Source organism: Xiphias gladius, chromosome 19, assembly GCF_016859285.1.
Source record: "Xiphias gladius isolate SHS-SW01 ecotype Sanya breed wild chromosome 19, ASM1685928v1, whole genome shotgun sequence".
In the NCBI taxonomy this organism is placed as follows: Eukaryota; Metazoa; Chordata; class Actinopteri; order Istiophoriformes; family Xiphiidae; genus Xiphias; species Xiphias gladius.
This window is the reverse complement of record NC_053418.1, coordinates 20,499,446-20,525,987: the sequence shown is the minus strand read 5'-3', so window position 1 is coordinate 20,525,987 and position 26,542 is coordinate 20,499,446. Positions and strand designations below refer to the sequence as shown.

Here is a 26,542-nt window from a genome sequence, read left to right as displayed (position 1 = left end):
ACTAAAAATATCCCTTATCACTTACCCATCCCAAAGCAACAATGGTCCCAAGTTATTTCCATTTTTAAACCAATATCTGTTATACACAGTCACATCCTCTCAAACTGTCTTTGATTGACTTAGTGGATTTTTAAAAGGGACAAAGACGTGATGTGTGCTCTGCCTCTTAATTCCAGTCTATGGTAGCAAATTACCCAGTTTGAAAGAAACGGGCAGCCTCCTTCCACAATGTGTTTCCAGAATTCAAAAGGGCCCAGAATTCGTTTTTTTCATTTGCAGATTAGCTTGCAGAAAAGATACGTCAGACTTTGTGAGTTGGCTAAATGTGTGCTAGAAGTATCTCTGTTTAGTTGATTCCATCTGAGAAATAATAACTTGTAAAATAAAAAATTCTTTAGGGAAAATAGATTCTAATACAGTAGGAACCTCCATTAAGTAAGCTATAGCAACTAGTACAATTCATAGTTATGGAAGGCAACTGACTATAATGGATTTGAAGTAGCTCCCCATTGCTTTCCTTAGAGAACATGATGTCAATATCTTGTCGTAGTCAGCAATCAATAGGATAAACAAGAACTTTGAGGCTGTTGCAAGTATTGCAATTCTAAATACTGGAGAGGAATTTTGACATAATGCATTAGCAGATTATCAATTTGTAGGTAATGTATACATTTTGCTGTGTTTGGAGATAATTTCTTGTTTAAGTACTGGGGTTTTTGGCATCAAACCCAGGTGTCTCAACTGGGTCTTTGACATAAAAATGTAAAGCAGAAAAACGAAGCATTCAAATAATCCAGTGAAATTATGCTCTGTGTTTGCGAAGGGGTTTTGTGTACTGTCGAAATGAAGAGTTGGAGCCCGGCTGGGTGGTGTTCAGCAGCGGTCGCCTCCTCCACCGTCCCTCCTCCTTTGATGCCAAGCTTCATCAGCTGTGCCAGGTCATTGACCCTTTCAGCCTCCAGGTACTACTCCATTATTCCACTATTGTTTTGTATTTTATGTGTCATCACTGAGAGTATTTGACTTTGTAAATCTTGTTGTGTTTTGTCTATTTTTCCACAACCTACATAAAATTATAGTTATATTTGTCATTTCAGTGCTGTCTTATTATCCTATCATAAAACGATAAAGTGACTTAGTCATATGAACAAGGCTCACATTTGGGCAGTATTTCTTTCTACGCAGGATTCAATAAAGGCACAATGCAAATACATGAGATGAAGAGGCACGGTGGGGAATTTTAATGGATACATACATTAATTCATATAGAGGCAGGGGCTAGATAAAAGCGATGCTCAGTCTTCAGTATGGTCATTAAAATCTAACCGGCTCTTAAAAAATCGGTTGATTTGCATGGCCATCACTAAGGTTAATGTTCATGCCATTTTCAGGTGTGCCAGATTGTGCCCATGCCAGCCCATCACTTCCCTGTTGGCAGCAGCATGACCACGCTGCACCTCTGCTCAGATGGAACCTACCTGTACTGGGTCTGGTCCCCAGCCAGTCTCAACGAGAAGACGCAGAAAGGCCACTCTGTCTTCATGGATGTCTTTCATCTGTCTGTGAGTGCTATATCCCCTGCCATGTACAGTAGTTTCAGCTGTGTTCAGTGTGTTTATGTCCGTTTTCCATCTTTGATCTTTTCTCTCCCCTGTCCATGGTGTAGACACAGACAGGGTTGTGCGTCGCAGATACCTTGCAGGAGAGGGTTATTCTTACTCGCAAGGAAGGCGAGTCTTCCAAGTGCTTGAATGAACTCCTCTTGAGTCGAATGTCACGCTTCCGGGCCTCCCATTCTGCCACACTGGCTGCTCTCACAGGCTCTGCAATTACCAACACTGTTAAAGAGGAACAGTCAGGTAATTCATCAGCAAAATAATGTACAAATCATGTGGATCATATATGTGATTTTTTTTTTTTTTTTTTAAATATAATATAATAGAAATATTTAAATATTTTCTTGTGACACTTTTCTGTTTAACTCTTTCGTAGCTGTCAACACTAGCTGTGGACTCCCTCTAAAGACTTTGAGAAAGACCCCAATGTATGTGTGTGGAACCTATCTTGTGATGCTGGTCTCACCTCCTGGTGTATCTGGGAGCTCTGCCACACGCTCCCTATTTGGTGGTACCAGCAGCCTGTCCTCTCTCAAAAGTAAGAGCACACACAGACAGCGCTATAACTTCATTGTGTTCAGGTTTTTTTTTTTTTTTATTATAATAAATGATAGTTATGCTATGCTATTTTTTTTCTTCTTAAGACTTTGGAAAAGTCAAAAAGTAAAACAAGCATTTTATGTCACGCTGAGCTGCTTGTAGATAACAAATGTTCTGTATAAGTTTGATTAAAACTTGAACTCTTAAATAAAGATGTTGATAGTTACAGCTATATTACATTACATTTGAACCCAGATAACATTTAAATACAGATGGTAACAAGCTCTGGTAAGGAGATGGCATTTTTTTGTGATTTAATAGTCAGTGAAAATTTTGGTTAAAAAATTTGTTGGACCCCCCTTTGTATTGTAATGTCAGTTATGAGTTTACTCACTCAACATAACTGTTCGTTTTTGTTCAGTTTTAGCCTCCAGCCTGGTCTTTAACCTGGCTGATGGTCAGTTCAGCAGCCGCGCAGACCTCATTGATGCTCCTGGCAGTTCTCTAGGCAGGGGAGCCCAGGTGGCAGGGCTAGGTGAGCGTAACTTTCATCAGGTTTTACCGGCATATTTTGAACTCACAGAAAATAGTCACACAGTGCATAGCCAATGTAATTGACATTTAATTATGTAATCTTTGACTTCGTAGGAGCATGTTATGATGCACTGAACAACTTGATCTGGACCTGCTCCAGTGATTACATAGATCAGTGGTGCAACCCTGGGAACCAAGCCTTTCATCATGTGTGCCATAGGCTCGGTGTTAGCCATGTCATCAAAGAACCCAAAGGTAGACGCAAACTGCACTTAAACCGTGATTTGCTCTTTTTATGAGGTTAAGTCAGAATTTTGATCATCTGCAAAATCTGTCCTTTCACAGAGGAAACTGTGTCTACTGGTGAGGTGATCAACCAGCTACTTCATCATGTAGGTGCTATGTGTATCCACCAGCTCAACCTGCTGGCGGCCAGCAGCAACAGCTTGCCCCTGGGCGCCCTGCTGGGCAAACAACATCCCATCGAGGCCCGTCACTTCAGCAGCATCTGTGACATTATGGAGAAGGCCATGGTCAATGGAGATACATGCATTATCCGCTGCATCTTGGTGGTGTTCCAGGTCAGTTTCAGGTGCAGCTTGGGACGGTTTTTGCAGAAAAATTACTCAACTATTTTCTGTGGGGTTTTTTTTTTTTTTTTTTTTAAAGTTTGTTTATTTATTTATTTATTGTCTGCCTTCTCCAGGTTGTGTTTAGGTTTTTCAATCCGCAGTCGGAGCAGAATAGGGAGAGTGTGCGCCGTTCCGGCCTACTCCTGTGGCAGCTACTCATGGCTCCGGTGGATCAGATAGGAGCAGAGATTCAGAGAGAGGTGTGCCTGGCCATCAGGTAAGACACTAATTCCACATAAAATACAATATGCTATACATATAAAACAGGAGTACCAGTTAAAATGTTGTTTTGTGTAATCGGTGATCATTGTGATATTTAAATGAACTGTCTTTGTTTACCTCCTCTCCGTCTCTGTAGCTCAGGCCTGAATACTTTGTATCAGGGGGAGGCTGAACTCAACAAACTGCTGAAACTTGTTCTAACTGAAGGTGACTATTGAACACGCTCACTTTAATATAACTGGCACCTCCACTGTTTAGTGGCGAATATATCTCAGATGGCGTGTGTTTGTGTGATATACCCAGGTGAAAGAAACAATGGCCTGTCTCAGCTTCGGGATGTCATCCTCACCAACTTGGCAGAACAGCTGCAAAAGAATAGATTTGGGAGTGAAGAAGATGACCACTATAGGTAAGTGGCAGCCGTGTTCCAACAATATCATGTCTTAGTTTACAAACCTAATTAAGCTCTCTGTAGGTATCAACTTGTGTAAAGTGATAGAAATCCTCCTCTTTTACAGACTGAGTGATGAGCTGCTGCACTGTATCCTCAAGACTGTAGTGCGGGAATCCTGCCTCCTGATTACCAAATGTCAGACTGTCGCCCGAGATGACTTCCAGAAGCTGCTCTCCACTGTGCCAGTATGAAAATCTGCTCGGCAACATTTAAATGCCATTTGTGCCTACCAAGATCACGTTTTGTGAGATTGCACTCGTACCAACTTGAGATGGTTTCCCTCTCTCTGTAGGTGGTCTCACCTAGTCTGCGCTACCTCATGGCTGTTCAGAACCACCTCCTCAGTAACACCATTCTAATCCGTCCGGATGATAACGATGACAGTGACAGCTCCCTACAAGGGGAAACAATGAAGGTACAGGTAAACATCCCCTTTAAATACCCCTACCTCTTTGCATGTGGAGTCTATTTGTGTGTCTGCCAGTGAGAGACCTACCCATGGAACAGAGCAAAGGGAAATGAGTATTGGTTTATGTCACTGCTTAATAATTTGTGCCTATTGCAGTTTTAATGATATCAGTTAACAGTACTATATTAAGTAAGGATGTGTTGTTTCTAAATATTGCCACTCGTGGTTACTGATAAATGGATTAAAACAAAACCGTCTCATCTGTAAACCAACAGCTCAGACTGTTAAACGTAAAAATAAAATAATAACGTGCGTGCTTTACCTTCCATATGGCTTGAAAGAGATGTAATCACTGAGAATCTTGGAAGCAGTGTTACGTAAGTGTGGGCCTGTTCTGTGTGTTGTCCTCAGGAGCTACAAAGCAGCATCCTGTCCCTAGCAACGAAGATCCTGGTGGGATGTGATGAAGTACTGGAAAACCTTCAGGAGGTGACCACAGCCTTGATTAACAGCGACATCCCTGACAGAGAAACAAGGTGAACTTTTTAATTTCATCTTTTTTAAAAGTAATTCTGCAGGGTGGGAAAACTTTTGACTTTTGATTGTAGGTGAGCAGCGATTGATGGATACCCTTATCATCTACCAGCAACTTATTTTATTATATTTCATGACCAGACTTTTTAAGTCAAATCTTTGGTATAGCTGTATTACCATAAAACCATAATGTAACTGACAAATATAAAACCAGACATGATGTTCTCATAGTTGGCTCTAATGCAGTAGTTCACCGTGAAACAAGATTCAGCTAAATCTGAGTAATGCTGCAGCCTCCTTTTTGAAAAAGAATAACAGAGCATGAGAAATCATTTATGGACACAGGCTTTTAAAATCAGGGTGGCTTTATTTTACCTCTTCAAATTTCCCCATTTCTTGTCATTTCTTTCTGCCTAAGATCCATCACATTAACATTTCATTTTTTCCTTCTCCCTTCTTGCTATCCTCAGGTTGAAAGGCTTAGAACAGGTAACCAAGGCCACCATGCTTGGGCACCTGCTACCAGTGTTGCTCACCTCTCTGATGCACCCCAACCTGCAGACCCTCGTCCTTGCCGATGCCCTCATGCCTCAGTTGGTGCAGCTGGTGCTCTACACCAGTCAGGTTGGTGTCTTGGCCAGTCCAAAAGACAATTCCTGCATTAAATAAAGCTTTTTCATGTTGTTCTTATTCTTACTCTCTGTTTTCCAGACTGCCCTGTTACTAAAGACTCAGTCTCCACTTTTCACTGAAGAGCTTCCACCTGTAGGTGGCGCTCTGGGGCAGGGGGCGAAGGCATGTGCCACCGATGACAAGTATGTTATCTAAAGGTCTACCATAAGAATGTCAAAAAATGTATTCACCTGAGTATCTATTGGATCACCTTTCTGCATAATTTAGCATTTTAATGAGGAAAATCATATTTCACCATGTTGACTGAAGGGCCAATGATAACCAACTAAGTACCAGCTTTTCTGTCTTTGAAAAGCCTCAGTTTTCTAAAACTAGAAATCTGTCTTTGTCCTTTATATTAGAATTCTTGATGAACGTGAGGAGCCAGGTTTCCTGACTGGACTGAAGATCCCAGCCCCGTGGGCTGCTGGGAAAACAGTAGAGACAGTACACCCTGTGAGGGACAATTACAAGTTCAAGGAGACTGTACACATCCCAGGAGCCCGCTGCCTGTACCTTCGCTTTGATTCTCGCTGCTCTTCACAGTATGACTATGACAAGGTAATGACCCTCACAATACACCAGCTTTGGACATGTATTTTGTGCTTTTTGTCAAGCATTGCAAACCTCTAGGTTTGGGATTTTCACTCTAAATGTATTCTCTGATATTTTAGTTGGTTATCTATGCTGGTCCAAACACCAACAGTCGTAAAGTGACAGAGTATGGAGGGAACACTCTGGGATATGGCAGTCGCAGTGTCTTGGGGACAGGATGGCCCAAAGACCTTGTCAAGGTACGAGAAGCTGTTTTGCACAAACATACACAGTGAACACACAGTACACATACAGTCTTGAAAAGCTTTTTCTGTTCCTTGCTTTAGGTCGAAGGAGACACTGTGACCTTTTCCTTTGAGATGAGGAGTGGACGTGAACACAACACCCCCGATAAAGCCATGTGGGGGTTCTCCTGCACTGTCAGAGCTCAGGTAAAATGTGGGAACACTGGAACATCCCAAACATCTGTACTTAGCATTGTTTAATCATACTGGCAGTCTGGCACATTAAGAACAACAGCTAATTCAAAGGATGCTGTTTTGTGTTTGTTTTCAGGAGTCATCTGAGGATGTCTCAGGAGGCCTCCCCTTCCTGGCAGACCTTGCACTGGGTCTGTCGGTGTTGGCCTGTTCAATGCTCCGCATTCTGTACAACGGGCCAGAGGTGACAAGGGAGGAGGGAGCCTGCCACGATTTGCTCTGCTCAAAGCTACTGCAAAGGTGACACAGCTATATGAAAATAGCACAAAAAATCCACTGTGGTATTATGAGCTCATGTGATAAATATAGTACAGTGTAAGGGTTAGAGCATATTCTTTAGTGGTATGTAGTCAAACACGGCAAAATTGCTGGGAGCCAGGAAGACAGACTGGTGAAAGGCTTTCTTTTTTTTCTTTAGGTGCCAGTGGCAGGTAGAAGCAAATGGTGCAATCTCTCCTGCCCTGACACCCAGCCCTTCACCTCTGCCACTCACTATTGAGGAGGACCGGGAGTTCACCTACCCCTCTGACGTGCTCATCCCACCCCCAGGCCTTATGCCAGGGACCTACTTTGACTTGCCTCGTATCCGCCTCCCTCCAGGCATCATGGGTAGGCTACGAGAGGTGTCTGGAAGGGCTCGACCACAGTTCCGTCCCAGCATCAAGTAAGAAGTTCATGTTGTCACAGTAATAGAGGGTGTGCATGCGTCACCTCTCTACTGCATGCAGAAATCACGGTGGTCACTGCCCCCAAGTGGCACAAACATTCTGCAAATTCAGGCATTCTGGTTTTTTCAGACTACTGAGGAGAGGCGAGGCCATTTTGCAACAATTCTTTCTAAGAGGCTGTGTAACTTTAAATAACCATGCAGAGAGATTTGTTAGTGAATTATGTAATATGAAATATAAATACTTTTAAAAACTGTCCACAGATGATCAGAATATCCTTTGAAGACCTTGTGATTTTGAACAGGCAGACATATCCTGCTTTAAAATAGGACCAGAAATTTAGGATTTTGTACGCCCTGAAGCTCAGTTTTCAGTTCTGTTCCAACTGCTGTTTTAAACACATTTGTTTGTTTTCCTTTCTGTATTGTAGCTCTCCCTATTCAAAGCAGCCATAGTTTTTGTGTATTTATTGGATAAGAGAGGTGATATTGCTGATATCAATCCATACCCACGATTAAGTAAAGTTCTTATTGATTTCTTGTCAAAAGAATTGTGTAAATATAATGCTCAACTATTTTTTTTCTGTAAGGGAGGTGATCAGGCCAGATGTTATGGAGGAGGTTATAGTATCTTGCGTCATAAAACATCTAAGCCTTCTGGATGCGCTTCAGTCACTTGTCAACTATCAGTACCGTGAGGATCATGCAGAGGAGTATGACCTGGTCTGTAAGATCATGGCTGAGACCTTCAAGAAGATCAATGCTATGGAGCGTCAGCTGCAGGTAAGCTAATGTTACATACCATGGTTTTTAAAAAAAACAATATGCTTTAAATGATCATGCTTGTCGTTGGTTAAAGACACACTATTCGGCCTCTGCACATTGCTCATTTTATCTGTTTCTAATGAGGTTATTGGCTACAGGGCATGGGATTGATTGGGAATGATTTTTGCATGGTATGAAGCTATGAAATTACTATGTTGGGCTTATTTACACCAACTTATCCAAATTTGAGATATTTTCATCACGGGTAGTATATTAAAATATAACCATGAAAATAAGGAAATATGAGAGCACTATTAAAAACAGCAGAAATTCAAATAAGCTTGAGGTTTACCAGAAGACCTGATTTTAGCAACCAAAAAAAAAATGATTAGAATAAAGTAAAAGTAAAGTAAATCATTCACCAACCTGAACAGAACAGAAGAGTAGAAGACTATTACTCTGTGTCTAATTATCGCCTGTGTTGTTTTCAGAGTGTAGCAGAATTGGAACAGAAGTGGCAGAATGAGGTAGAGGAGGCCCAGCAGGGAAAGTTGGAGAACAACACTCCTTTCTTTCACGACTACCACTTCTTTGAGGTACCCTTCACCATACACACCATACACACAATTTACAACATATGCTCAAGAGATTATACCATTACCATTGCCATTTTTTGCTGTTGTTTTGTACCAGAACAAAATTAAGGAGCTGGAACTACTCTGCTCCCTGAAGGAGGTCCCACTTGATTTTAGCGACCTGGAAAATGTTGTCCTTGCATTGAGGCAAGTAAATCGAAATGACGTCATTTATATAATCTCTGTTACATGTAAATCACCGCTCTAACATTATGTATTTGTAACAACAGGGAGAAGTTCTTTCAGGAGGTAAACACCACACACATCAGAAGTAGCACCCCACTCGCCAAAACTAAGGCACTGGTGAAAAGTCTGATGAACCGGACTGAGCTGCTGCTCCATGTTACCATCGCTCCACACTGCAGAAGCCTAACCAGCACACCTGCTGGCACACCAGGTCTAGGTACTAATCATCTTTTTTATGTGTCTTCTTATGTTACTAAGTGAAACCTTGTTTTGATTAGAGATTTATTATTCTTTCAAACAGACATTCAAGTCCCATGCTGTCAAACCATCAAACTATTGAAATGTCCTTGAGCGAGTGTTCTTATTAAATCTATGGGTACAGTTATGTAACTCACATGGGACTCTGACTTAATTGAAAATCCGTTGTCTCAGACATCAGTGATGGGAGACGAGTTTGATTTTCACCTAATTCCTCTCATTTTATGTGTAAGCCTCTAAGTCAGTGACAGACGCCAAGACAGTGATCCCGTTGGCGAAGCAGCCAGTCTTTCTGCGCAGCATGTCTGCACCCTCTGACTTGGAAATGATTGCTAACCAAGACATGGAGTTTACACACGCTCCACAAAGGTCTGTGCTGGTTTGATTAAATTTAATGGTAGAGAATCATAGGATTGGAACAGTGGATGAATTTATTCCCTACCTTATTTTCTTATTATCTTTAGGAGGCGACACCACCCTACCAGTCATCGCAGCAGTTCATTTACCCTGCTGCAGTCTCTGGCCATAGAGGACAGCCGTGACAAGCCAACATACAGTGTGCTACTGGGACAGCTCTTTGCCTTTATCGGGACCACACCTGATCAAGCAGTAAGTTTCTTACTCATCACTCAGTGGCTTTTTTTTCACTGAGTTGTCTGTTGCCGTGAAGTGCATGAGAATCAACAGGTGAATTCTGGTCTGACATTGAGATCATTTTAAACCTGTCATTTCTGTAGGTGTCAAGCAGCAGTTTTCTGTCTGCTGCGCAGACACGTTGGAGACGTGGAAGCACACGGAAGCAGGCACTTGTTCATATGAGGGAGTTGCTCACTGCTGCTGTTAGAGTGGGTGGGGTCACCCACCTGGTGGGGCCTGTCACTATGGTACTGCAAGGTGGCCCAAGGTAAGAGGAGAGGCTGAAACACAATTAAAATCCGAACCTACTCTACATGTGCACGCACATGTGACTACAAAAAATTCGATTAAAATACTCGGTAAGATTTTGCATTGTACCCATCATGGTTCCTCTACACATCTGTGTTTGTGTGCCATGTGTGCAGGATTGAGGAGCTGACCTGTGGTGGAATGGTAGAGCAGGTGCAGGAGGCCTTTGGGGAGACCATGACGTCTGTAGTGTCACTATGTGCTCGCTACCCCATTGCTTGTGCCAACAGCATTGGCTTGCTTTGCACAATCCCCTACACCAGGCAAGAGAATCCATCTTGAATTATCTCTTTTTTTATTATTTCTCTACTACTAGACCCTCAGATTGCTTACCCTTATTTGGTGTCTGTGTTGTCATAGGAGTGAGGAGCAGTGCCTAGTTCGGAGTGGGCTGGTTCAGCTTATGGACAGCCTGTGTAGTTTAAGTGGTCAGAGGGAATGCAGCTCAAATGAGAAGCAGACGAAAAAGCAGAAGGTGGCCACCATGGCTTGGGCTGCTTTTCAGGTGCTGGCCAACCGATGCATTGAGTGGGAGAAGGTGGAAGGTATGAAAAGTCTGTAGCTACTCACTCTAATTATGTGTGAACAGCGGCTAGTGTTGATCTGGAAAAAGTACTCAGTAATGAGGGCACAAGATGTTAAGGCTTTTTCACACTGCCAGGTTAAATGTTGTATGTTGTAATGAGAGGTGAGTAAAAACATTTTTTTCTCTTCAAAGGTGGGTCTACAGATGCAGTGCACTCTGGTCTGGCACGGCAGGTGTCCAGTCTGCTGACCAATCACCTGGCCAGAGCCACGGAGTGCTGTGGGAATCAGGCAGCCGGCAATGATGCCTTACAGGATGTGCTCAGTCTGCTCAATGACCTTTCCAGGTAAAGTTTTATGTCATGTATGTACATCGTGTATTCATTTGTATCATGTATGTGTGTATATTTGTTTATTCATACAAGGTATGTATATGTTCCTTTCTTTTGTTTCAGGAGCCACATAGGGAAAGCTATCCTTAGCCAGCCAGCCTGTGTTTCTAAGCTCTTGTCTCTGCTGCTTGATCAGAGACCCTCTCCAAAACTGGTACTTATCATCCTCCAACTATGCCGAGCTGCCCTGCCTCTCATGAGTGTAGAAGACTGCGGTAACGTGGCCCTGCCCTCGTGGAGCTACTCTATTAACACGCTAGATGCTGAGCAACAAGATGCAAGCGACCCAGCCTCACGTATTGCTGCCTTGCTGCTAGCCAAGCTGGCAGACTATGTAGTACCAGGTTGGTCTCTTTTCCCAAGAAGTACTACATAAATGTATGTGGTGGCCCCCGTAAGCAAATGCTCTTTTATTAAAAATTGAAATGCCAAAAACATGCTAAACTGGATGAGCAAGTTACTTTCTCCTGCTAATTCTTAATATAAACAATTTTCCCTCTTCACTAGGCTGTCAGACCCTGCTCTCCCCCAGCTCCTCTGAGCCAGACACTTGTCTGTCCCGAGCCAGTTCCAAAGGAGCTCTGAAGTCTGAGGATGCTGGAGAGGAGGGAGAGGCTGTTGATGGCAAGCTTTCAATCTTTATCCACAAGAGAGAGGATCAGTCTTCTCATGAGGTTCTACAACCACTTCTCAGGTCAGATTTCCCCTAATGTAGTTTTTTATTTCACATTAGCAAGCTCAATCTAGGCTTTTCTCACATGAGTGTTCTTCCAACCTCTTCGAAATGCAGCAGCTCAGAGGGACGTCCCTTTCGGCTTGGCACGGGAGCAAACATGGAAAAGGTGGTAAAGATGGACAGAGACATGACCAAGGTAAAAGTTTTGATATGACTAAAAAAATCAAAAGTACAAATTGAATTCAACAGTGTATGCTGACCATATGAATAGTAGTGTTACTTTGGCCTTTTCCCACCTCTATCCTATTTGAATCCCTCCCTAGAGTGGATGCTGTGAGGTGATCACAGAGGAGGCATCTGCTGCCCTGAGGAAGGCCAACAAGTGGGCCCAGTCTGGTCTGATAGTGAGTGTCGGTCCACCTGTGGAGACTCTGGCCCAGGAGACAGCTGGTGGCGTCACCACTGGTGACAAGAAGAAAACTGCTCAGACTGCTGTTTGTAGGGACAGGAATGCCGAGCTAGCCAGGTACTGTTTGATTTAGCGATCAGATACACAATTGAACAATTCAGTATTCCAAGTAGCCCACGCTCCCATTGCAATTATAAATACCATATCTAGAGTGTTGCATATTTTTGAGAACATGTGTATGTTCACCAAAAATCAATCTTGATTGTGGTTGTAACGTCTCTTCTTAAAACCTGCCTTGAATAGGTCGGACCCTGTTAGGCCATTCATCAGTGGCCATGTTGCCAACAGTATGGCTGCTGAGGTTATTGCTCTGCTGCATAGTCTGCTCACTGCTCCTGAGTCCAACACTGCTCAGATCTGGACAAGCACTGCTGAAAAAGTAAACAATTATCATGTTTCTACCTTCATAGCAATAATTGTACTTGGTGCTGGTACCTGACTCCTTAACTTGCTGCAGATACCCACTAGTGGGTAACTGATCATTGAAAATAATTTCTATTTAGCCTGACATCAGTTAGATCCTTTATGATACTTATTGTCATGAGCCTAATGCTTTTTCCTTTGGGTTTTGTGGTAGGTGCTCTCCCGGGCGCTAATGTTTATCCCTCAGCTGGGAAAGTATGCTGAGAGTATTCTGGAAAATGGAAGCAGCAGTGGCAGGAAACTGGCTAAACTGCAGGCCATTGGCAGACAGGCTGTTGCTGCACTCTGTGCCCTTGGAGGCTTCAAAGAAACTATTAAGATTGGTTCTGAGGTCCAGGTTAGTTAAAGGAGATAAAATTGTGAAAAAGCTATGCTTACATATTGAGTCGTGCTATAATTTCATATTTCCTGTGATACTTCTGCTCTACAGGTTGTAGGTAAAGGAGTGCTGGGCAGTGTGGGCATAGTTATGTCCATAAATGAGCAGGAGGGCATCGCTACAGTCAAGTTTCCTTCTTGCGAGTACAGGAGAGCTTGCAAAGCCTCAGACGTTCTGACAGTACCTATATCACGCCTTAGCACTCCCAGATCTGAGGTAAGAATTCCAGCATCAAATACAACACACTCCTTATTTTAATGGGAAATAGCTGCCTGAATCAGACTCGTGTCTCTCTTTCAATCTTAACCCACCCCCACAGGCTCTCCCCCTTTATAAGCTCTCAATCACAGAAAAGGTGGTACAAGCAGTGCAGTCCATGCTTCTGCCACAGGAGGGCAGTCTCTCCATTCACACTTCTCTACCAGCTACAGGAGATGGCTCCAGCCCGGTAATGGCTGCAGTGCGCTTGCTAGCTGAAATCAGAACCAGGTCAGTTAACGCTGATCTGAATAAACTCAGTTATCTGTGCATCTTGACAAAGTGGTGGATTAATGATGGCCCCATGTTAAATCTGTACCTTGTTCCCATTTTGGGTATCTGCTTCTACACGTCACCAGTTCCAGATTTACTGGTGGTTCATGGTTGAGTAGTGTTGTTTTTTCTCTGCTGTATATAAAATGTAGCCACCTCAAACCCTTTTGAAAAAGTCTGATAATGTGAAACCATAAGCTGGACAAATATCACAAGGTTCTTGCTGGTGTGTTTTTTTTTTTTTTGTTTTTTTTTTTCAGGGCCTGCCTGGTGATGGCCCAGCTCCTAGAGGATAGCTCCTTCTGTGAAGAGTTCATTCAGCAGTGCCCTGCTGCTGTCGAGGTTCTCAACCTGGTTGCCCAGGAATGCAGCCCTGGTGAGAATGTATCCACGCAAATCATTTGAGCACCCAAAACTTCTTAAATACAGTATAATGTGACACCATGCACTATTGGCAGCTGTGTGTGACAGGTTTCTGTCATTTTGTGCAGGAGAGCGTCTTGGCATGGTTGAGGCGCAATGTGAAAGAGTGAGAATGCTGTACCGGGACTGTGCTCGGCCACCACCTCCACCTCTGCAGACAGACAGACGCCAGGTGGGAGTTACCAAGTTTATAAAATATTTTTGGTTTTTATTACTTAAATTTTTGCACTAACAAACATAAGAGAGCCCCCCCCCCCAATGTAACATACATGTTGACTGGATTCAGCCAGAAATACACGTTTATCATGGAAGAAGGTTAAAACAACCAATCTTTTGTTTGCAGGGACAGAAAAACAGATAACTGAGCTTTTCCCTTATTGAAGAGTGTTGGAAATGGAAACCACTCATGTCTGTTTTAATTGATAATTGTTTTAATTGAATGACAGCTGAATGCAACATATTTATAGTATGAAATTCATACATTGCTGCAAGCCTCAACTCATAATCCACTCAAAAATATTCAAAGACATTTTTATGTACTAGTACCAGTTAGATTTGTTGTCTCTTATTATCTCCGTATCCCTTTGGTGTGCTTGCCTCACCAGCCCAAGGAGATCACTTGGTGTCCATCCAGAGTGTTCCCTCCAGTCCGTGCCTGCATGTTCTCATCCCGTCTGACCTCTGTCACCTTCTTGGCTGATCCAAGTGCTGGAGGAGGTCTGCCTAGAGGCACATTCATCTACGCCACCTCTCCTGTACCAATTCAGGTGCACACATCACAGTGGAATGCGCTCCTGCATTGATATTAAACATCTCTGTTTGTTTGAACACATATTATTGCAATAAAATCATTCACTGATACTTTTGCCTATCCACAGTCTTCCATTTACTTCTCTTTGTCTGTGCAGGCACCATCTTTCTACTGGGAGATAGAAATTGTCTCCTATGGAGACTCTGAGGAAGACAGTGGACCAATTGTGTCCTTTGGTTTTGCCACTGAGGCAGAGAAGAGAGACGGAGCATGGACCAACCCAGTCGGCACATGTCTGTTTCATAAGTATGTTCAACTTCTCATTAAATTTGAGGGACTCCATCTTTTTCCTCACTGCTCTGTTTCTGACTTGAGTGCTGACTGCTATCTTTCTCTTTTGTGTCGTTCCGTCTCTGTGCGTCTGTCTCCTGTCTGTCTGTTTGTCAGTAATGGTAGGGCAGTACATTACAATGGCTCCAGTCTGCTGCAGTGGAAGAGTGTCAGGCTGGATGTGGCTCTACTTCCTGGTGAGACAGGAGACAAAAAACGTTTTTCTCCTCATACAGTCTGCCATCTCTTTTGTTTGATTCAGCCAGCTTAAAAATCCATACAGCAATGTATGTTATGGATTTGAACTAATCTCCTTAAGACCATTGTATCCTAACTGGCTGCTTTTTCAACAAAACCCTTTTTGAGAGTATGTCTTGCCTCCTCAACTCAAACATGTTAGCATGTTTTAAAATATGTCATTACCTGTTAACATTGAGTCATTACTGAGATGTGATCTTACATCTACATAAACACAGGTGACGTGGCTGGGATAGGCTGGGAGCGCTCTGAGGGCACTCCTCCACCCCCTGGTCAGGCTCCTAAAGGCAGGGTCTACTTTACATACTGTGGCCAGCGGCTCACCCCCATTCTTGAGGATGTAGCTGGTGGAATGTGGCCACTGGTACACATTCAAAAGAAGGTGGGTTTCAGCTGGCTAAAATGACCTTGAAAGCTTTATATTTGAGCTGTTGTTCAGCTCTTCTAAAATTTGGTTTATCAATTGTATGTAATACGTATTTTTTAATATAGTTAGTCTGATGTTTGTTTGCTGTATTGTTTTTTTTGTAGAACTCAAAGATCCGTGCCAACTTTGGAAGCCGGCCTTTTGCATACGCAGAGGGCCAAGCACACAGAAATGCGGCTGACTTGTGTGTAGACCTTGCAGAGGAAATAAGTGCAAATTTCGAAGCACTGCCCTTTGCTATGGCTTCAGACAGCGATAATGATGCAGGTGCAAGTGTTACATCAGACTCTGGATCCCATGGACCCCCTTGTCGGATTGCAGCTGTTGCTGTTGCCCAGCAACGTATGTCTGTCACCTTCATTTCAGTTTTGACAAATAATGTACATGCTTTTACGTAATTTCTTAGATTTTTTTGTCTGTGTAATATTTTTCCTATGAGTTGGTAGCGTGTGTTAAATCTGCATTTCCTGTTTGTCTTTTTCCTGTTGGTACAGAGTACAACAGTGACCTGTCATGCCATTACAAGGTGGAGCTGAGCTACGAGAACCTAGTCACCTCTGGGCCTGACCCACATCCTCCGCCTATCGCAGATGATGAGAGTGACGACGAGGATGATGACGATGTCCCGAGGGTGAGTGAGGACCGCTTCTCAACGCTGTGTCCAGAAAGAGTTGTATGCTTGTATATTTCATCATTTATTTTGATTTGGGTCTGACATTAGGAGGATCACTATGCCCTGCTGGTCAAGGCCTGGGAGACCAAAGTGTTTCCCACCATTCGTAGGCGGTTCCGTAACGAGGCTGAGAGGAAATCGGGCCTGGACCAAATCAAAGGAGCTCTGCAGCTGGGTAAAGAATGAAATAATATCATTTAAAGATAGACTAAATGTCTAGTATAACACATAGCAAACTGTCATAACCTAGAACATCTATTTTGCAAACATCATTTGACTAAAACAAGGAATAAACAGCTCAGCAGATCCATGAACTTCAAGGTTTTGTAAAAAGGTTTTGACTGCATTTTTGTGTATAAATCTAATCATGAATATAACGGAAACAAAATGAAAGTGGGTTATTGGCAACTCTAAAACCTATCAGAAGCTATGCCATAAATCACCTCGGGTCAGAACATTGCTTGAACAGAAAGAATGGAACAATAGAAATGGAAAGTATAGAAAGGTGAAAAACCTGTCAGTTTCCATCCTCTGTACTCCCTATGCACCTCCACTGCATGTTGGTTCCACTTTTAGAATCACACCTCTACTGTTGAAATGCTTTCTACTATATTGCTAATAATGAAGGTGCACTAGTGCAACATACAAGCGGGCACTGTCATAAATAGAATTTTAAAATGAATTATCTTTTAACAAATCTGAACAAGGTAGGACAATGATAGGGCTACAGATAGATTTGACATTAAATTAACTGACAAAAGTTAGAGCCTCTTTTACATGAATGACTGACTAAACCATACCCATTCTGAGCCTATGCATATTTTATACTAATGTTAAGATTTCAATTTTTGCACAAATTCGGTCAGATGTAACACTCTGTGGTGTGTTTCAATGGAAACAGGCATGGTGGACATTGCAAGACAGACAGTGGAGTTTCTGTATGAAGAGAATGGTGGCATCCCCCGTGACCTCTACCTCCCTACCATTGAGGATATCAAGGATGAGGCCAACAAGTTCACTGTCGACAAAGTTCGCAAAGGTACCACTCACCTCCATCACTATACAAGCTGAAATGATCTAACCTCATTGTAAACATTGTAAGCACTGCATTAAAACTGTTTTGCAATTTCATTGTCCTTGATAATAACCTGTTTTTTCAACACAGGCTTGACGGTGGTCATCCGCTGTCCTGACAGCAATAATACCAACAGCACTACAGGGGGAACAGCACTGCCGAAGTTTGCTATCCGCGGCATGTTGAAGACTTTTGGTTTGCACGGGGTGGTGCTAGATGTGGACTCTGTAAGTACAAGACTTGACACTTCAGTACCTTCATAGTAACTTTATTGGTAATCTAACTTGTTTCTGTGTGTGTGTGTGTGTGTGTGTGTGTGTGTGTGTGTGTGTGTGTGTGTGTGTGTGTGTTTGATCAGGTGAATGAACTTGTACAGGTGGAGACCTACCTGCGCAGTGAGGGGGTGCTGGTGAGGTACTGGTACCCTATTGAGATGCTGGAGCGCCCGCCCGCTGGATCTCGACGCACTGCGGCTAATGGCTTAGTCTCACTAGACAGTAGCAACATTCAGATTCATAGGTAACATATGGTCTTAATGAGGATGAGCATGATCTATATGCATCCTGCACTTGAAAATCACAGCTATTTTGTTGCTTTGCCTCAGGGAACTGCTTCGCTGTGAGAGTGCGCTGGCTCGGTTATACTGCCGTATGGCCTTGCTCAACATCTTTGCCCCCAAGAATCCCCACACCTTCACTCGTCTCTTCCACATCCCTGCTATCCGCGATATCACCTTGGAACACCTGCAGCTTCTTTCCAATCAGCTGCTAGCTCCACCCCTCCCCGGTGAGTGTAAATTGGGAACAACTGGATTTCTCAGTGTGATGTAAATGTTCTGTTTCTGTGCTGAATGCTCTGATGTGGTTCTTCCCGCAGATGGCACACTTAGTTCTAGTTCTATCCTGCTGGACCAGTCGGTGCTTCATAACCTCCAGGGCCAAAGCTGCTCTCCCACAGACCTGTTCTATCAGGGCAATGCTCAGCCCATCCGGGAGTGGTTGACAGTGGCCATCACCCGTGCCTTGCATCAAGGAGAGGAAAGCTTACTGGAGCTCACGAAGCAGATCTGCTGCTTCCTACAGGTCAGCTCTGCCCATCAGTACTTGATTCAATAAACTTATCACTAGATACCACTTTGTAAAGCTGATAAACTCCTCTCGTAATTCTGTTCATTCTGACAGAATGCCCCAGAGCAGTTCACATCTGAGGAGTTTCCTGTGACCGAGTCAAAGGTTAGCATGGATGTCAGCTTTCCAGGCGCTGCATTTGTGATCATATCCTGCAAGGAGAGCCAGCTAGGCTGCCGCAAAGAGTGAGTTACTGTGCTGTGTTACACTTTAGCAATTCATGATGAATTTAGATTCTATCGTACCATCCATTTCTTGTTAACCTTGTTACATTTCTCTCCCACCCTTTACACTCCATCAGCTCAAGCCTGTACAAGGCTCCCTGGGCTCGAGTCATGGTGTATGGTCTGGGTCACAAAGTGCGTAGAAATGGCCAGCTAAATCTGATGGAGGCCGTGTGCTATCCTCTGGACGCCTCACCTACCAACACAGGCCTTACTCCCCCTCCCACCACAAATCAATACCCCTCTGTCATCATACCCACTGATAAGGTGCACATCAAACTGGGTGAGTATGTAACTCCTAAAAGGAAATTCATTCGAGCTTTTTCACCTTTTTGTATAAAACAATCTGTTACAGGTTGAAAAGGAATAAAATATCCCATTTTCTTCATGCAGGGGTGTCGCCCCCTCCTGGTGCTGTACTGGTGCTGCACTCTTTGCCACTGGAGTTTCCTCTTGCCATGGCGTTTGCTGAACAGCTGTTGACGTGGAAGATGGGAGATAGAATTGAACGGTCAGAGGATGAGCTGGACACTGTGCCCTCATCTGTGCTTCTGCAGGTGGTAGAACTACTAGGTAGGTTGAACACCCATTATGACCACATTTAACAAGTGTAATTTAATAACCTGTTAGTATGGTTGGTGTATACATTAATATAATGTAACCATAGTAAAATCCTACTCCATAATCACCAAACAGGTGAAAAACTGAATTTTATTTTAAATTATTGGTTTGGAATTTTAAAACTCATTTTAAAATTTTAAAACTCAATCTACATTTGTTCTTGATTTTGTTTTATGGCCTTTGGATATCATATAATGCTTAGTGGGGATTTTTTAATGAACCCTTCTTAGTTAAATGTTACCACTTTCAATTTTGGATTCCAGGTCCTTGTTTGATTTTCAAAAAAATTTACATGGTCATAAAACGTCATTATTCTTCACCAGTAGTTCCATAAGTCTGAAAGCTTGCAAGATAAATCATACCAAACATAAATAAAGAGTTCCCCGAATCACAGTTTTTTTTTGTTTTTTATGTCATTGTTCTTATTGTTTTAGGTGGTTTGCTTTGGACCACTGATCTGGCTCCCTCCATCAAAGAACTCATCTTTCACTTGTTAGCTGAAGTTTTGCGGAAGATTCACCACTTAGAGCAGCGCAAGAGCCCAGCTGGCCTTTCCAGCTCCATTGCTCTGCTGCTTAACCCCTGCCTCGCAGTGCTCATGGCCCTGCAGACAGAACTCCGAAAGCTCTACGACCGGGAGACTCAGGGATGGACTGCTGGAGGGGCAGGAGCAGGGGGGTCTTCATCTGGAGGAATTGCATTGGCTCTGGGGGCAGAGCAGAGCCGGTTCTCCACCTACTTCCACGCTCTGATGGAGGTTTGTCTGGCCGTCGCAGAGGTGACGCTTCCCCTCAATGTTGGTGTTACTTCAGTGGGAACCCTGTCCTCCACCAGTGCCCCTAACCTCAGTGACTCTTCTTCATCCTCGTCATCATCCCCAGGTCAGACACCACAGAGCCCCAGTCTGCTATCCAAACGTAAGAAGGTGAAGATGAAGCGTGAGAGAGCTGCAGCTGCAGTGGCAGCAGCAGTCTCTGGGAAACGGGGAAGTGGAGGAGCACGGTTGTCAGAGAGTGACAGTGCCCTGTTGAACATGGCGGGCAGTAAACCTGAGGACATGCTGTGGTTCCACCGCTGCCTCACTCTCCTAATGATCCTACGACATCTTGCCAATAAGGACCCACAGGGCTTAAGTGTGACCAGTGATGCAGTGACAGATGCCTGCCAGGCCCTCGTGGGCCCCACTGCCCACAGTCGCCTGCTGGTGCTCTCAGGTATCCCCACGCACCTGGAGGAGGCCGTGGTTCGAAATGCTATCCGAAGGGCTTGCAATGCACATGGAGGACTCTTCAAAGACGAAGTCTTCATCCCTCTGCAAGAGGAGGACCACAAGAAGCCCAAAGCTGGAGCTGGGGTTTCTAGCCCTCAGGATGGCAAAGCAGGCCCTGAACCTGACCGCCCTTTCCCTAACAACGGAGGTCCTGAGAGTCCTGACAGCTCTAGTAGCGTGACTCCTGCTTTGAGTGTGAGCGCTTCAGCTTCTACCAGCCAGACCTCCATCTGCAGCTCCTCTCAGGGAGTCTCCCGCACTGCGAGTGAACTGTCTGTCGATCAGGACCTGTTAGCTGTTCAACCTCTCACCCCTGCCGCTACAGGTTCGGCTGTTACATACCCACAGCAGGGCCCCCAAGACTCCCAGACTGTTTCTAGTCAGGAGAGTCTAGATACCTCCCTGTGTAGTACAGGAAGCCTGGGGAGTCTAGGCAGCTTGGGGGAGCCTCTCGACAGTGCAGATACCCAATCAGTGTCAGATGGCGGCTCTGTGCACACAGTCACCTCACAAGAGAGCAATGCAGTCATGGCTAGGCCCATCAAGGGCTATGCTGTCATTGAGGTGGGTTCATTAACAGTATATTAATTGATCTACATTATTTGGTCTGGTTTTGTTCTGGGGAAATACGCTTGTCTTTGTTCTGTTAATTATAGGTTCGTTCTCGGGCCAAGGTGGAAAAAATCCGTGCCAGTCTTTTCAATAGCAGTGACCTGATTGGTTTGTCCAGTCTCGAAGGTGAAGAGGAGCTAATGGAGTTGACCAATGAGGAGATCCTCACAGCCTCCAGTGTTAACCAAAGCCTGTTTGACACACAGGGAAGCTCCGCCCTTGAAGACTACTTCCTGGACAAATCAGTCAGGGGTTGGTGTTCAACTCTAATTAAATATTTGCTGCTTTTGCACAGTGACATTAGTTATGCCAGTATAAAATCTTAAATGTTCTATCTCCATGTTTCAAGGTGACAAACTTGTGCCAGGAGCACGAGATATCCTCACAGATATTTTTAAGAGTTGTGTGCACTCGGAGCAGATGCTCAGCCTCACGCCGGCCAAGCCAGTTAAAGTGACTGACATTTACCTCAGCAAAGAGCAGATCAACTCTCAAACGCCTGGCAACCTTCTGCATACTTTCTTCACCAATGTTCGACCTCCCAAGAAAGTACTTGAAGACCAACTTACTCAGGTACATACAGGGGGGGCGGGGTTCCTCTGGCATCAACTAGCAGGAACACATTGGTAACACTTTATATATGTTAACAAGTTATATGTACATTCACGTGTGTCACAATAATGTTATTTTATTCAGATTCTAAGAAAGTATGGTACTCCCAAGCCCAATAAGAACAAGTACAGTAAGGCAGGAAAAGAGCAGCATCAAGGCAAGGTTGTGAGCACCAAGAGGCCCATCACCAAACCTCCCACCAAGGAAAAGTCTGTACTCAACAGTGTCAGGTAAGTCATTTCCAGCACAACACTTTGAAACATAAGCGCAAGTTTAGGTACATTTACACTTTGATGCTGTAATTACATTAAATTTGCTGGTCTCTTTCCTCTGCCAGGACTGCACTGAGTGAGAAGAAGACAGTCCTGAAGCCAAAATCTCCTGAGAAATCCAGACCGGATGAGAAAGATGTGGAAAAATCTCCTGCAAAGAAAACTGAGGGTTGGTAGTAATCACATTCACTTTGACTACACACATCACGGAATAGGTCAATTGATGGATGGTTCAAAGTTTTAGACAAGGCATTAACATAGTGTATACAAAATGTTGCCTTCAAAGGTTAAACCAAATGGATTTTTGTTTAAGAATTAGCTTAAACTATACTCCCCTTCCCTTGCTTAAATTAAGGTTTAATACTGAAAAAATGAGTCATTTTACTGATCAATCCACTGACAAAAAAGTGGCGATTTTCTGCTTTGGTCTTTGTTTTATGTAACTCGAAATTAAATGTCTCTTGGTATGTTTTTACTGTTGGTTAGGTAAAATTAGCGATATTTGAAGATATAGCTTTGCACTAACTCGTGATAGACCCCGCTGTGATGCTTTACTTCTGTACAAGAATAAATTAATTTATTTATAAATTTGAGTCTTGAAACCTGGAGCTGTGTTCTGCTTCACATACCACTTTGTTTTCTTTAGTCCCAGAGGAGAAGTACCTGACACTGGAAGGCTTTCATAAATTTGCTGTTGACCGTGCAAAGCAGGACATCCGCAGCGTCTGGAGGGCAATTTTGGCTTGTGGTTATGACCTCCACTTTGAAAGGTGAGAATAGGAGAGCCAGACCCCAATAACCAGCACTCAGACTGCTGTAACTCAAATACTGTAATACATACACAGGCTTTCCAGAAACTCAGAATGTTTCGTTGTGACAAAATGTGTGCTGTTTCAAAGTGATTCTAAAAAAAATGTTTTTAAATTGTTGTCAGCAGTCTTCTTGATTTCCACATGCGTCAATAATTACAGTGCACCATGACGTCTACATCTTATTTTACGTCCTTCCTAAAAAAGGAACTGGTTTAGAGGGGGAAAAAAAACGACTACAGCTTATTAAAATATGACTGAATGAAGCACAGTTTCTTGGATATTTGATTCATCAGGCTTAATGACAAAGTAAGCTAAGGCAGTTGTTTGAAATTGTAAGCGCTAGTGCAGCGCCATTCAAAATGTGTCTGTGGGTAGGGGCTGGTTGCTTGGCCTGCATTAATCCAGCTTCTCAGCTGACCCTTCGGGGGGGGTCAAGTTGCCTACACATTCAATGTAGGCAACTTAAAATACCAAGGAGTCCCTTTCGGGCTGCAGTATGCGCCGTCAGTTGGTCTTGTTTTGTTACTGCTGGAGTTGGTTGCTCCACTCAGCTCCGATAGTCTGGGTGATGGCGTAGAAAGCGGCATCAGAGTTGAGTTACATGTGTAAATGCGTAGGCATTGGGTTTAGAAATCTGCGCACGCAGTTTGTAAGCCGTGCTTTCAGATTTATAGTTTGTGCCCCCAGATTTGTAAACTGTGCCCTCGGATCCATGCACTCAAAAGACTTTGAAATGAAATGCACAGTAAAATCAACATTACACAATGAAAGCATGGATTTTTTTTTCCCCCTCTCAGCTGACCCCAGGGGGCGCTGTAAATTGTCGGGGTGTTGTACTGCCTTTGTAATGTAGTTCAGCCTTTTCCTTCATGTCAAGTAACGTAGAAAAGTGATGTTTGAATTTTTCTGCACTTCCTTGGGTCCTCAGCGGTACACCCGTAAAGTTCGAAGGCAATCAGATGAGCGGTTGTAGAGAAAATCGAAATACAGACAAAGATTCCTCCATTTTATTATTAGATTGCTTATGTTTTACCCAAACCATCCTTATTAACAGGCTATAACCTGCATCACGGCATTCCTGTAATTGTCTCCTATAATATTTTGTATAGTGTCCTACAGTATAGTGTGAATAAAAGAGTGAGAGTTCTCTATTTAACAGCGGCTGTCCTTTATACTAGGTGCACTTGTATAGACACTCGTCACGCCCAGAAGGCCTGTAGGAAGTGGAGCTTGGAAATGGATGTGGCATTGGTCCAGTACATCAACAGGCTGTGCCGTCACCTGGCTATTACACCAGCCAGACTACACCCCCATGAAGTCTACCTGGACCCCAGTGATACTGCTGATCCCCGTGTGGCCTGCCTGCTCAGTAAGAAACCTGCCTGTGCAGTAAAACATGACTGTACGCTCACTCATGAGATTCAAGTCAACATGGTCTCTTCCAGTGACATGATTATGTGAATCCAATGTACATATTGTCATCTATAATGTAATGTGCAGGTACTAAGGAATGAACTCTCAAACATCTATTATGGCTACATAGTTCACTTTCTCAATTGTTTTGTCAGCCATATCTAACTTTTTGTGCCTTTTCAGATGTGCCTGTGGAGAGCCTGCGTTTGCGTTTTGCTCTGCTGCAGTCCCTCAACAACACGCTGGAGGGTTTCTTCCTGCCGCTAGTGGAGCTAAGACAGACGCATACCTATCAGAACAGCATTGCAGCGCTGTTATGCGAGGCCAAAGGTGAGCAGGATCTAGAAGGTTAAGTGTACAAAGCCAACTATATGGGCCATGTTAGTGAGGGTTGACTGTGTCAATGTATTGATCTATTTAGGAAACTCGTTTTGTTAAAATACAAATAAATGAACTGGACTAAAACAAAGAGAATCTGGTCAGATCTAATCTTTTTCACCGTCACCACTTCTTCTGTCCTCATTTGTTACAGGTCTAATCTTCTATGACACTAAGGTCACAGTAATGAACAGAGTACTGAATGCCACAGTACAGCGAACAGCTGACCACGCTGCTCCAGAGATTACACTGGACCCTCTAGAGATTGTGGGAGGTAGGCATTCCTTTCGCTTGTTCACATGTTTATTTTTTACAATTTCATATCACTTGTAGTGGTTCTTTGCAAAACATTCTTTCTATGTCTCTGTTATTTGTCCTTCAGGAGAGATCAGATCATCAGAGAACACATATTTCTGCCAGGCAGCACGCCAGCTATCTTGCGTGCCGTCATCACAACTTTGTGTGAAACTGGCTAGTGGAGGAGACCCGACCTATGCCTTTAACATCCGTTTCACTGGAGAGGAAGTTCATGGCACAAGTTAGAATTTCTCCTTCACAGCTTTTTCTGTACTGCCTTACAGTCTATTACTTGTCAGTACGTTTTTTTTTTCCGTTTCTTTTTTTTATTCCAACCTAACTGTAGCTTTAATGGATCTGTATCTCCAGGTGGCTCCTTCAGACACTTCCTATGGCAGGTGTGTAAGGAGTTACAGAGCTCTGCTCTTTCCCTGCTGCTCCCCTGCCCCAGTGCTGCAGCCAACCGTAACAAGGTAACATTTTTTCAGTATCTGACATTTTATGGGTTTTTTTTTTTTAAATCTGTTTTTGACACTTTTTTTCTTTAAAACAAGGCATATACTGTATATCCTAGTACAGATTGGCCTGATGCTGCCTGAAATCTCAATGTTACTTCACAGTTTTTGAAACCTAACTATGAAATGAGTCTGAAAACATTCCCAGTAAGCTGTGAGGAAATTTTGGACTACAATAACTAAACTACTTAGTGTTCTTTCAATTTCACAATCCCAAGTCTTTCCGAGAATCTTATTTGGTACAACAAAGTTAATCAGAGATGATGTAGTATGAATCATAGTTGTTTTTTGCTTTCCTCAGGGAAAGTACATCCTGACACCATGCCCTATAAGCTATGCAGAGGAACAGTTGTTGCACTTCTTTGGTCAGCTTCTGGGCATAGCCATCCGTGCAGACGTGCCACTTCCTTTGGACCTACTAGGCTCCTTTTGGAAGGGTCTGGTGGCTGAGCCCCTCGACCCGGAGCAGGACCTGCAGGAGGCTGACGTGCTCACCTACAACTATGTCAAAAAGTTTGAAAACGTAAGGGACCTTGCTCGTGATATCAAATGTCATCAACTTGATGTCTCCAGCATTGCTCGTTGACGTTAGGCTTTCCCTGCGAATACAATCCTGCCGTAACATTTCCATTTGGTCCTGCAGGTGAGTGATGAGACAGAGCTGGAGGCCCTGTGTGCTGAGATCTCGTCCCAGCACCATTCAGGAGAGAGCCCAGACTCTCCCAGCCGGCCCTGCTGCACCTTTACCTACATCACTATGGCTGGTGAGGAGGTGGAGCTTTGTCATCGAGGTCGCAGCCTCACTGTCAGGTACAGGAAACTTGCTCAGCTGATTGTTCATGCTTTTGTTGTCTGTTGACTTCTGCAGACAACTTGATGCAGCGCACATTTTCTTCAAAACTGTATGTACCTTCAAGCCCGAACACATTAGTCTTTTTTCATTCTGGATGTCCG

General features: G+C 43.6%; 1 protein-coding gene and 1 long non-coding RNA gene across 4 annotated transcripts in view; one reads left to right on the top strand and one right to left on the bottom strand.

Annotated features, from left to right (window-relative positions):
* The window catches only part of LOC120805054 (probable E3 ubiquitin-protein ligase HECTD4), a 38,278-nt gene that overhangs the window by 8,371 nt on the left and 3,365 nt on the right, over window positions 1-26,542 (top strand). The window contains exons 6-73 of one of the 2 annotated variants that reach the window (XM_040154896.1): window positions 824-962; window positions 1,392-1,562; window positions 1,667-1,859; window positions 1,993-2,154; window positions 2,578-2,691; window positions 2,805-2,945; window positions 3,036-3,271; window positions 3,397-3,539; window positions 3,681-3,751; window positions 3,848-3,953; window positions 4,063-4,183; window positions 4,291-4,413; window positions 4,819-4,943; window positions 5,412-5,565; window positions 5,653-5,756; window positions 5,976-6,174; window positions 6,288-6,407; window positions 6,495-6,599; window positions 6,724-6,887; window positions 7,066-7,311; window positions 7,905-8,097; window positions 8,571-8,675; window positions 8,773-8,861; window positions 8,945-9,117; window positions 9,392-9,527; window positions 9,623-9,767; window positions 9,896-10,062; window positions 10,220-10,366; window positions 10,464-10,648; window positions 10,822-10,975; window positions 11,084-11,364; window positions 11,528-11,714; window positions 11,811-11,892; window positions 12,020-12,222; window positions 12,409-12,544; window positions 12,743-12,925; window positions 13,019-13,183; window positions 13,287-13,456; window positions 13,759-13,874; window positions 13,990-14,093; window positions 14,527-14,688; window positions 14,830-14,978; window positions 15,120-15,199; window positions 15,479-15,642; window positions 15,792-16,029; window positions 16,182-16,318; window positions 16,409-16,535; window positions 17,262-17,399; window positions 17,526-17,662; window positions 17,794-17,954; window positions 18,040-18,221; window positions 18,312-18,517; window positions 18,617-18,747; window positions 18,864-19,069; window positions 19,180-19,359; window positions 19,842-21,241; window positions 21,334-21,541; window positions 21,639-21,862; window positions 21,986-22,131; window positions 22,239-22,342; window positions 22,820-22,943; window positions 24,164-24,354; window positions 24,582-24,728; window positions 24,931-25,050; window positions 25,159-25,314; window positions 25,443-25,546; window positions 25,890-26,111; window positions 26,232-26,398. In XM_040154896.1, the coding sequence (XP_040010830.1) occupies window positions 824-962; window positions 1,392-1,562; window positions 1,667-1,859; window positions 1,993-2,154; window positions 2,578-2,691; window positions 2,805-2,945; window positions 3,036-3,271; window positions 3,397-3,539; window positions 3,681-3,751; window positions 3,848-3,953; window positions 4,063-4,183; window positions 4,291-4,413; window positions 4,819-4,943; window positions 5,412-5,565; window positions 5,653-5,756; window positions 5,976-6,174; window positions 6,288-6,407; window positions 6,495-6,599; window positions 6,724-6,887; window positions 7,066-7,311; window positions 7,905-8,097; window positions 8,571-8,675; window positions 8,773-8,861; window positions 8,945-9,117; window positions 9,392-9,527; window positions 9,623-9,767; window positions 9,896-10,062; window positions 10,220-10,366; window positions 10,464-10,648; window positions 10,822-10,975; window positions 11,084-11,364; window positions 11,528-11,714; window positions 11,811-11,892; window positions 12,020-12,222; window positions 12,409-12,544; window positions 12,743-12,925; window positions 13,019-13,183; window positions 13,287-13,456; window positions 13,759-13,874; window positions 13,990-14,093; window positions 14,527-14,688; window positions 14,830-14,978; window positions 15,120-15,199; window positions 15,479-15,642; window positions 15,792-16,029; window positions 16,182-16,318; window positions 16,409-16,535; window positions 17,262-17,399; window positions 17,526-17,662; window positions 17,794-17,954; window positions 18,040-18,221; window positions 18,312-18,517; window positions 18,617-18,747; window positions 18,864-19,069; window positions 19,180-19,359; window positions 19,842-21,241; window positions 21,334-21,541; window positions 21,639-21,862; window positions 21,986-22,131; window positions 22,239-22,342; window positions 22,820-22,943; window positions 24,164-24,354; window positions 24,582-24,728; window positions 24,931-25,050; window positions 25,159-25,314; window positions 25,443-25,546; window positions 25,890-26,111; window positions 26,232-26,398 (11,769 nt within the window). Of the gene's footprint in view, window positions 1-823; window positions 963-1,391; window positions 1,563-1,666; window positions 1,860-1,992; window positions 2,155-2,577; window positions 2,692-2,804; window positions 2,946-3,035; window positions 3,272-3,396; window positions 3,540-3,680; window positions 3,752-3,847; window positions 3,954-4,062; window positions 4,184-4,290; window positions 4,420-4,818; window positions 4,944-5,411; window positions 5,566-5,652; window positions 5,757-5,975; window positions 6,175-6,287; window positions 6,408-6,494; window positions 6,600-6,723; window positions 6,888-7,065; window positions 7,312-7,904; window positions 8,098-8,570; window positions 8,676-8,772; window positions 8,862-8,944; window positions 9,118-9,391; window positions 9,528-9,622; window positions 9,768-9,895; window positions 10,063-10,219; window positions 10,367-10,463; window positions 10,649-10,821; window positions 10,976-11,083; window positions 11,365-11,527; window positions 11,715-11,810; window positions 11,893-12,019; window positions 12,223-12,408; window positions 12,545-12,742; window positions 12,926-13,018; window positions 13,184-13,286; window positions 13,457-13,758; window positions 13,875-13,989; window positions 14,094-14,526; window positions 14,689-14,829; window positions 14,979-15,119; window positions 15,200-15,478; window positions 15,643-15,791; window positions 16,030-16,181; window positions 16,319-16,408; window positions 16,536-17,261; window positions 17,400-17,525; window positions 17,663-17,793; window positions 17,955-18,039; window positions 18,222-18,311; window positions 18,518-18,616; window positions 18,748-18,863; window positions 19,070-19,179; window positions 19,360-19,841; window positions 21,242-21,333; window positions 21,542-21,638; window positions 21,863-21,985; window positions 22,132-22,238; window positions 22,343-22,819; window positions 22,944-24,163; window positions 24,355-24,581; window positions 24,729-24,930; window positions 25,051-25,158; window positions 25,315-25,442; window positions 25,547-25,889; window positions 26,112-26,231; window positions 26,399-26,542 lie in introns of both variants that reach the window. The other variant, XM_040154895.1, reaches the window with a different exon arrangement.
* LOC120805056 lies at window positions 14,968-17,936 on the bottom strand. Of its 2 annotated transcripts, none has more exons than XR_005709495.1 (3): window positions 17,824-17,936; window positions 16,462-16,531; window positions 14,968-15,196 (listed from the first exon to the last, which is right to left on the bottom strand). It is a non-coding gene; the product is annotated as an uncharacterized LOC120805056 (long non-coding RNA). The 2 variants fall into 2 exon arrangements; XR_005709496.1 differs by lacking the exon at window positions 17,824-17,936 and adding an exon at window positions 17,509-17,611.